The 10111-nt window shown below is 46.8% G+C and overlaps 1 protein-coding gene across 1 annotated transcript; it reads left to right on the forward strand.

The window, feature by feature from the left end:
* The first annotated feature begins 387 nt into the window (after positions 1–387).
* Positions 388–6072, forward strand: LOC308678306 (uncharacterized protein). The gene is made up of 2 exons (XM_081345414.1): positions 388–1225; positions 4861–6072. The coding sequence occupies exon 1, from the start codon at positions 556–558 to the stop codon at positions 1189–1191; it is 636 nt and encodes a 211-aa protein (XP_081201540.1). The 5' UTR covers positions 388–555; the 3' UTR covers positions 1192–1225; positions 4861–6072.
* The last annotated feature ends 4039 nt before the right edge of the window (positions 6073–10111 follow it).

A 10111-nucleotide genomic window follows, 5' to 3' on the forward strand; every position in this document is an offset into this window, starting at 1 on the left:
GGTGCTTACAGCCCATTTCTCCGAAGCCCTTCAAAGGCTTGGAAGGGGGAAGGGAAGGCAGAAGTGTAGCAGCCTCTGAGAGCAGCCGGCGGCTTGGGGAAGGGGCTCCCTCCGTTCTCTGGCTAACGGTCTGGGGAAGGCAGCGGAGAGGAGGGAGGGGGAAGCGGAAACTTTCGCCTCAGTCTCGACAAAGTCCCTCCTTCTCCACGTCAAGCCAATGACACCGCTGCCCCCGAACTTTCCGCCAGCAGGAGCTATAAGAGCGTCCCAGGCTGCAACTTTCGCCCAACTCCCAACCAGCTCCGAGGAGCCCTCGGGAGGGGAGCTGACAGCGCCAGAGATTCTCCCTCCTCTGCTGCTTTCTTTCCGGCTCCCCATGGCCCCCACCTTCCCATCCAACTGAACGTCGCCGCCGCCGCCGCGTTGCTGCTATCCTCCTCTGGACTCTCGCAGGACAAGGATCTAGCCGCGGGGAGCTGGCAGGCTAGGCATCTCCCGGCCCCCCTAGCCCCTTCCGAAGGGGGCTGCTCGGTGCGCCGCAGGTTGGCCCCCGAGATGATGCAGCAGCAGGACGACTCCAACTCTCCAGTCTCGCCCGCCGACGACAGCTTGAGCAACAGCGAAGAGGAGCCCGATCGCCAACAGCAGCAGCAACCGCAGCAGCAGCTTCAAGGCGCCGGCAAACGAGGGGGACGGAAGAGGCGCTCGAGCCGTAGGGCGGCCGCAGGAGCCGGCGGAGGAGGCCCCGGAGGGGGCGGCGGAGTGACCGGCGGGGGGCTCGGCTCGGCAGAAGAGCCGTGTAGCCCGGCACAAGGCAAAAGAGGCAAGAAGTCGGGCAGCGGAGGGGGCGGCGGGGGCAGCAGCAGCGGCGGGGGCAGCCCTCAGTCGTACGAGGAGCTTCAAACTCAGCGGGTGATGGCCAACGTCCGCGAGCGCCAGCGCACGCAGTCGCTGAACGAAGCCTTCGCGGCTCTGCGCAAGATCATCCCGACGCTGCCGTCGGACAAGCTGAGCAAGATCCAGACCCTCAAGCTGGCTGCCCGCTACATCGACTTCCTCTATCAGGTTCTGCAGAGCGATGAGCTCGACTCCAAGATGGCCAGCTGCAGCTATGTGGCCCACGAGCGCCTCAGCTACGCCTTCTCCGTTTGGCGCATGGAAGGCGCCTGGTCCATGTCCGCCTCCCACTAGCGTCCTGTGCAGCCTGGCGTGCCTGGAGACTTAGGTAAGAGCGCAGGATTCGGTGGAGCGGTGGGCTGAGGAACTTGAGGGATCCTGGTGAGGAGGCCGCCTAAGGACCTCCGAGGGGCTGGCTGTCCTGGGGGAGTGCCGAGAAAGCGCTCCCTAGGGATATCCTGCCTACAAATTTCTGGAATTTAAAGACCTTGGAAAACAATTGATTACTTCTACAAAGGATCCAGTCAGGCTTCCGAGGCGAAGCTTCCGAGGACTTTTCTCCCTTCATCAGGGTCATCGGTCTAGGAGACCTTGATTTGCAGAGCAGCAGAAATGGTGGGGGTGGGGTGTCTTTCTCAGAAAGTTAGGGAGGCTGCGAGGAATCCTCTGCTACAGAGAGGTTTGATTTACCTCAATCTTCTCCTTCTGGGTGCCAACACAGCCTCCCCCTTCAAGAGCTCTGCCACCCGAGGGTGGGGGTAGCTGAGTGAGAAATAAAAGGAATTGAACATCTTATCAGCCCATTTTAGCCACCCTGTTTTTCTTGGCACGAAAATTGAGGACCAGGGTAGCTAATCCTCGAGCAAGCCTTTACTCTTCATTCCAAAGGTGTTTTCGGAGGGACTTTCCCAGGTCAAGCATTCATCTTGCTCTCTCATTCCACACAAGTGTCTGTCCCAGCCTTACTCACCTCATTTTCTTCCATCCATACTCCAAAATTATTCTTTATTTTTAACAGGAGACCTGGGGCCATCCTTTGGCCTTGGTAGAAAATCCTATAAAAATTTAGGCAAGGGAAGGAAGCTTTCTTTAAAATCCAGCTGTTAGGTTCCCCCTCCCAAGCACAACCTCTCCATGTTCTGCATCATTTGCCTTCAGAGGTATTCATTTTAATTTATTTTATTGGAAAATGTTCTTTCCACTTATTATATTTCAAGATTTTCCCTTGGAAAGGAGTATAGGTCTCAGAGAAAATAAGCTTTTCTTGCATTTTTTTCTCCAGAACATTTACACATATCCAAACTCATTTTCTTGTGCACGTTCTTGCTTTATGCAGAGTGAAGTCCACCAATATCTGTAAATGAGCAGCATGGAAGAATCTCTTTCCAAGATTCTCCTGGGAAGCTCTATGACATTAGGAGTGTTTATAGTCACACTAGCACCTCTTGGATTTTCCACACACATTCCCAATTTCAGGAAGGGGTGGATGGTGGGTGTAAGAAGCTGAATGCTTAATTGCATGGGGGGTCTTTTGTTCTTTCTTTTCCTATCATGAGAAAATCAACTTACCAAAATTTGGGTGGCGGTTGCAGATCCCAAGCTCAAAGTCTTGTTTGCTAGACTTCCTTGGCTAACTGTAATTCCAAAGCATAACTTTCTCCAGTATAGCCAGCTGTATTATCAAAGGTCTACTAGTTATTTTGAGAATAGCCATACAGGGAGTGCTTGGGTAGAAATTTCCTCTGCTATCACAAAACTAAATCAAATTATTATGAAAGTAAGCAAGCAAGCAAGAATTACTCTCCAAATTATAGCTGGTAAAGGCCCATGATTTTGGTAGAAATCAGTAAGATCCTATACAGATCTAAGATGTAAGTATCCCTATTATCTCCACTTGTATTTGCTGATCTTGCCCTAGAAATGTGCATTGAACCCTAATATGTTTTTTTTAAAACTTTAGTTCTTCTCTTAACATTTTTGATACTTTCCTGCTAGAAAATTCATCAGGATAAAGTGTACATGGGATCATATGGTTAAATCTGTTAATTCAGAATTAAAGGATTTTTTTTAGTTTTAATAGCAACAGGACTCCCAATTTGGAGCCTAGTTCTTTTGCCTATGGAGAGCTTTATTCACTTGCATATAAGTGACAGGATACCTGAATGAAGCTATGAATCTTCCTTAAAAAATGAACTGTTCCATTTTGGCCATGCATTACAAACACACATTCTTTTCCTATAGGTAGAACTAGAGGTTAAGTCCTGTTATATATTCCAGATTTACCTGATCTAGGATTACCTGATAACAAGGCATTTACTCTGAGGCAAGTCACACTATTTTATTGGAACTGACTTGTAGGTACCAGTGTGAGTAGAGTATATGATCCTTATCCTACTGAAAACAACAGGTCATACTCCCAGGTAAGATGGTACCTGTACTGCAACTTACCACTGCTGACTTGGGCGGGGAGGGTAACTTATTAAATCAGGCCATGATGTAAAAAACATGAATACATGGAAATATTACTTCAAAGATTAAAGGTCCTCTCGAAAATTGGATTGGAGGGAGAGAAGAAAAAAGGGCTTCAAGCCTGAACCTGTGGCCTGTTTACTCAAAAGTCCTGAGTTCAATTCTTCACACATAGGATTGTAGCTTTATCTGCAGCCCTAGGCCCATGCGAAAACCAGCTCTTCCTACCCAGTAAACAGGCATTTCTTTGGAGGAAATCCTATCAACTGGAGTTGGTGGGAGGATCAACTGCAAAAATCCTTATAACTACCCAGAAACCCTTCTTTTATAAACTCAATTCTGAAGCAATTTGGGTTTATGTCTGAGTAAACCTGAGCAAATTCAAGGCATTAGATCAGCCTTTCCCCAATTGCTTCCTTTGCCAGATCAGCCCATGTCCCATTTGGCTGGAATGAGGCGTCTTGATGTCCAAGGTGTCCAAAAGGCACCAGATTGGGAGGAAAAGGCACTAGCCAATCCCTCTCTTGGTCCCCTCTCTCCCACCCCCCCTCCCCTTTCCCTAACTGCAGCCTGGGAGGGCTGAACTGGAGGCGCTATGGAGGATTGGAGAAAACTAGGCTGGGAGAGAGACTCAAAAGAGACTAAACTTTTTGGGTAAAGGATGGAGGGCGTTAGAAGGGGACTATTTCAGCAGAATTTCCATCGATGGGAAAAGCTGGCTAAATGCCAGCCTGTTCTCAGTCAGATTGCTGAAAGAGCGGGACCCAAAGCTTGAGGTCTCCTCTGCTGGAAAGCGAAGACCAATGACTCTGTTCCAAAGCTTCGGTGGCTGCATGTGATGGACGTGTAGAATTGTACAATATCTGTACAATGCTGCGCGCGTTCTTCTTCGATTTTCTTGGACCCGATGCTCGATCCAGGATGCCAGCAGGCCAGCACACATCAACTCTGGTTGTTTTCACTCTTCCTAATCCCATCCAGTTCCCCCACTACACTAGGTGGTTAAGCGTGGCTGGGCTTCCTATTAGGCGACTGGAGAACTCAGGAATTCCGGCTCCCGAAACAGATTTCCTTGGAAGCAAATTACCCCAAAAGGAGCAAGGATTTATTTAAGGTAGAATTTAGCTAAGCTCCAGGAGGATAATATATCCCCCATTTACTAGATTCGCCCGAGATAGATCTCCGTGACGCTTCCTTCGGCGCGTTTCCTGATTTCATGCCTTGCCAATGTTCCTTCCCCCCCACCCAACCCGCCTTCCTTTGTGCTACAATTCCCCCCTACACACACGCGCGCACTTGCACTCACACCCTCACGCAGCCTTGCAAACCCCGGGCTTGAAGCGAGCAGAGTCATAGCTCTGGAGGGTCGCGAAAAGAAGCTTTTTCTTCTCGCTTCGCCCTCTCTTTCTAAGAGGGTTAATGTTTTTCTTTTTTCTAGTAACAGTTTTCTCCCTTCTCCCCTCCCCTTCTTGTCTCTCTCTTTTTTCCTCCCAGATAACATTGTTCTCAAAGGGAAGGAGAGAAAATGGACAAACTAGAGACTCTGCACTTGGATTCGCCCTCACTCCACCTCCCGGGGTTATTTCCCCCCTTCTCAGACTATAGCACGCCAAGGATTTTCTTGGAAATGTAGACCCGTTCTTGGTCCAGGTTGCAAAGAGCAGGGCGTGGGGAGAGCAATTGAGGCAAGAGACCTAGAGCCCCTCAGACGGTGAGGTGGCTGATCCAGAGTGAAGGCTGGATGATCTACCAAACATCTCTGCATTCTGATCGAAATCTGAACCAGCTTCCCCCCCCCTTACCATTTTGACGAAGAATGTTGGAACTTTTCCCCCTACTTCCTTTCCCTCTTTTTTGCATGCATGCATTCCCTAGAGAGCTTATGAGCCACTCATGAAAGGAAATATGTTACTGGAGTCCCGCACCCTTCTTTTTGAACAGATCTAATGACAACGAATCCCCCTTTTTTAAGGAATGAGAAAGGGAAGTTTTCCCACCCACCACCTAAAAACCATTTCAGCAGCAAAACCTTACTGGCTCAAACTCTCATGAGCAAAATATTTCAGGTTCCTTATTAGTTTTGCTTTGTTTTGGAATTGTTCCTGGAAAAAAATTAAAAAGGGAGGTGGGGGGGGGGAAGGCAAAAATGAATCATTCTATTTATTTATTGATGACCCATGTTAAAATGCAAATAGATTCAGTGTCTAAATGCATTCCTATTTTGATGATTGTTTTGTAAATATCATTGTATATTTTTTTTTCTGCAATAAATAAATTGAACTGTTAAAGAAAGTTAACAGTTTGATCTGTACCAAGAAAAATAGACTTGAAACTCGAGGTAAATAATACTGGCGCAGATAGATCTGGAGTTACCCAGAAGCATAGCGGGTGAGGGTAGTAGAAAGGGGGAAATATAAACAAATGGAGGGAAAGCGCAAATAACCAGCTACTGACAGACACAGGAGTGTTAATTATTGAGACAGCTTTATGATTCTGTTTGTGGGTTTACTGGGCTTCAGATATTAACCCTCTTTCAGTCAAAACAGCCAAGTACTTGACAGGTTCAAAAGCAGTGAAATGTGTATGGGTCTCTCCCTTTCACTCTCCTAATGAAAAGTCATTGCCCCCTCTGTATCTAGTATCGTCATTAATGTAGAGGCTTTTGCTATCTTGGAAATCTGTGTTAAGTTTTGTTGCAGTGCTAAATAAATGGAACATCCTCAATCACACCTCAAGTGCATACTTTTTTTTTGCAGACAATGGCAAGGGATTGGTTAGGTTTACTCTAAAAGACACTCAAAAGTCCCGTTGGTTTTATACTAACATTTAATTAGCAGAGGCACAGTGGCTTAATAACCTGGAAATAATTGATTCTTTTGTAAGTTTTAGAATGTTTATAACACCCAGCCTTCAAACTGGCATCCTCTTAATGTATTACATATAGTTCCCATCATGCCCAGCCATTGTAAACGTGGTTTAGAAATGATGGGAGTCTAATTGCATCTGGAAAACGGTCGGGGGAAGAGGTTGCATCAGACTAAATAGATCCGGTAAGGTCAAAATAACATGAGACAAATCCCATTCATTTCCACCAAATTGTCAAGGAATATTCCCAGTTATGATTTAAAAGCAACACTTCCTCTTTTTTTAAGAAAAAAAATATCCCTGTTGCTGCTCTCCTGATATAGGAAAGCTCTGTCTTCTAGCGTTTCACTGGGAAAAGGAGGCATGTTCATGAAACACTTTCACTAGCAAATGCTAGGTTGGGCTCATTTGTATCTCTTTGCAGATTTCTAAGGAACCCCTCAATCCACAGTGTAAAGATGCAAAGGTGCGTTCGTTCTCTTTTTGGGGTAAAGTCAAGGGAAGAATCCCAGTAAGGCCCAATGACAATCAGAGCCTGGGACTCTATGCAGCTAGCTCTGCACCCTTTCTTGAGGTGGGGGTTGTTTTGCATAAACCTTACAAGACCTTGCTGCTGCACATCAGCTTGTCTTGGCTCACGTGGGCTGGAGATCTAGCTGAAACATCAGAGTTGATCTGTCTCAGATTTCCGTGCTAGCAGCTCCAGGAGGAAAATATCAAAATAGACTTTGACGTCTTCCTTCCATGCTGATTCATGAAGGAATTCTGTTCAGGTCGCTTCAGGTTTTGGTGGCTCCCTAGCCTGTAACTGCTATTTGCTCCTTTCTAACTTCTAGGGAAGTCTAGGAGAAATGCTAAAGTGGCGGGGGGGGGGGGGGGAGGGTTTCCTCCAAACCAAGTGATGTTTACTTAGCCTAGATTGTGCTAGCATTCTTGACTCCCTTGTTTGTCTTTCCTTATCTACCTATTAACAACTCCAAGCTAGTTTAAGCTTCTTATCTACCTCTGGACAGAAGATATATTGACTCTCTACGCTTTGAATATATGTATGTGTGTATAGTTCCACATACAAAAACACACATTTGAAGTGTGTTGAACCTAGGTATGTTAAGGCTGAATTAGCCAGGACTTCGGAAACTTTTCGCTGGCTTAGAAAGAAGAAATATATTTGGGCAGCGGGCATCTTTGAGAAAAAATGAAGATGGTGCTTTGGTTTCCTAAGGGCCAATGGTTTAAGAATGGAGATGTTTAAGGGAAACCTTCAGATGTGAACCTAAAGACCCAAACAGGATCGTTTTCTGGGAAATGAGGAAAGGTAGGACACCAAATTATATTTGCATGTTCTTTGCTCTTTCTTGGATTATTCCTGTTATTACAATGACCATAATAATTACAATGTTAATTTAAGTTATAGTGGCTATTAGCTTTGATGACATTTGGGGTAGAGTTGGGAGAAATGCCATTACAGTTTCTATCAAGGCTGATTTCTACGATTAAAAAAAAATCACTGTCTTCATACATCTCGATTCTCTTGAAATCAGTTTTAATCTAATTCATTAGACTGTAACAGTTTGCAAAGAGTATTCCAATTTAAATAGTGATTTACTTCAGGACAAGAAGGCCAAGAGTTGATCAATCTTGTGCATCTCTTTTTAGAATCAACTTACGTTGAACCAGCCAGCATACTTTTAAAGAAACAACCTGATTTACCATTGCTGTCCCTTTGATTTTCAGCAGATTTTCTTCCCAACTAAATAAGCTTAGAATTGCTATTTAGGGCTGTCATACTAAAGGCATCTATTATGGAACAAGCCCCACTGAACACAGCAGACCTGAGTTCGAGAATAAAACATGCTTAGAATTGCACTATAATGTATAATATGCACACATATTGCATTTGTAATGTGGATACTAAATAGCCTGAGCTAAACAAATGGTTTAACGGGAAGGAACAGCCGCTGGTTTCCAATGCAGCTTGTTTTGATTTGTAGCTGAAATAAAAGTGAAACAACTGATCGGGTAAGCGCCTGCAATCAGTAGCAGATTTTGTTTCAGATCCAAGCAGCACCTGGTTGAGTTCGTTTGAGTTGGGAAACTAAGCAGGGTTTGGTTACTATCTGAAGGGGACACTTCCAAGGAATTCCAGGGGGGGGGGGAATCCCAGAAAAAGGCAAAAGGAAACCACTTCCTATTCTTGGCAGAAGACTAGACAGTTTGTCCGTGCCTGAGGTCACTAGTCTCCATATCGAAGATGAAGTTACTTCTCAGCAGGATTGGGTACTTGCGATGGGGTTAGCTCATCGTCAGCCCCGGTTCTTTTGAAGGCGGTGAACACAACCCTTAGAAGTGTTCTCACAATCCATGCCTGATTTCCAGTATCATTAAACTCAGGAAACCTGCATGGATCGATACCTCTCTCCCTTTTTCCCCCCCCAAAGTGACATGGAGAACCTCAATTAAAGCCTGCTCGGATAACCGGCGGCATAGATTTTGAGGCCACTCGCTCTCCTCCCTCGCCCTCAAAAACGTTAGAAATACAGGCGTTTGGAAAGATCAAAGGAAGGTGGCCGGGCGGAGCAGAAGGAGAGACAACCTTTCTCCATCTGGCGCTCCCACACATATGGGCTTACAACTCCATCATCACCCGAGGCCGGGCTGTGCCGGGAGGGATGGCCGCTGTAGCAGCAATCCAAGACGCCTGAAGAGTCCCGACGTGGAAGAGAACAGCCACGCAAGCACTGAAACTGCGCAGCAGCTCCTTGTGCCTCTTTGAAGGCGGGGAGGGTATCAAACCCGGACTCGAGGTCTTGCTTGGAAACCTGGCTGGCAACGGCGTCGGCCGTCTTTCCAAAGACTCGGGATTGCTGCCTCTCGGTTTCGATCCTTCGGGACCTGTGTCTCGGCAGCGGCGAGAGCCGGGGCGAGAAGCAAGAGGCAGGGTGTCTCTGCCCCACCAGGACTCTTGAAGGCGACCCAAGTCACCCTGGAAAGTTACGTTCTCCTATTCGTCTTGTAAGGGTCTCCTGAGAAGTTTCTGCGCTAATCATCTTCAAAGCGACGCGAGGCCTCCCGGCTTGGGTGTGATGGGTTCCTTGCCTAACCCGGGAGGTGGAGAGTGAACAGCCACAGGAGAAACCCGGGTTGGAACTTGGCGAGTCCGCCGAGCTTTACTTGCACATTCCACGGTTTGGCAAAGGCCGACGTAGTTATTTTCCCGAGTTCGGTATCAAATTCTTCTCAGGCATACAGTTTCAAAGCGTTTCAGGCATCCTTCAAAGTGAGCGTTTGTCCTCTCTCTAATGATGTCAGGCGGTTTCCCCCTGAAACTTCTTAGCGTATTTTTTTAAAAAGATGGGGGAGGGGAGGAGTTGAAGGGTGTGGGAAATCGAACTAGAATTCGATGCCCTTGAGAGAAACGGGTGAAGGGAAGGACCACTGAAGGATGGAGTCATGCAGGCACTTGGTCTTAACCATGGGAGAGAGGGTTGCCGGGCGACCTCGGCATGTTCACTGAGCAGTAACTTCCCCGAGATTTCTTGAGATGGCCTCACAGGGAAGCGCCAACTGCAGCTCGAAACACGCTGTAATTCCAAACTTAGAACGCCCGAAAGCCGCTTCTTTCATTTCATAGGAAGTTATCTGGACCTCTGGGAGTCGGAGCCCAGCCCCGATCAGCAACACGTGCAGGAATCCACGAAATCAAAATTGCTGCTATGCCTGGGATTTCTCGTGGTCGGAACCATCTTCATTGGAGGCATAGTCATTATAAAACTGCTAAATTTAAGGACTGGCAGTTGATTAATTTATACCGCAATTTCTGCAGATCGGTATATTCGTGAAATTATTTCCAGGAAAGCATCCCTCATTAATAGGGTATGGA

Source organism: Vipera berus (assembly GCF_964194415.1).
Source record: "Vipera berus genome assembly, chromosome: Z".
NCBI classification, from domain to species: domain Eukaryota; kingdom Metazoa; phylum Chordata; class Lepidosauria; order Squamata; family Viperidae; genus Vipera; species Vipera berus.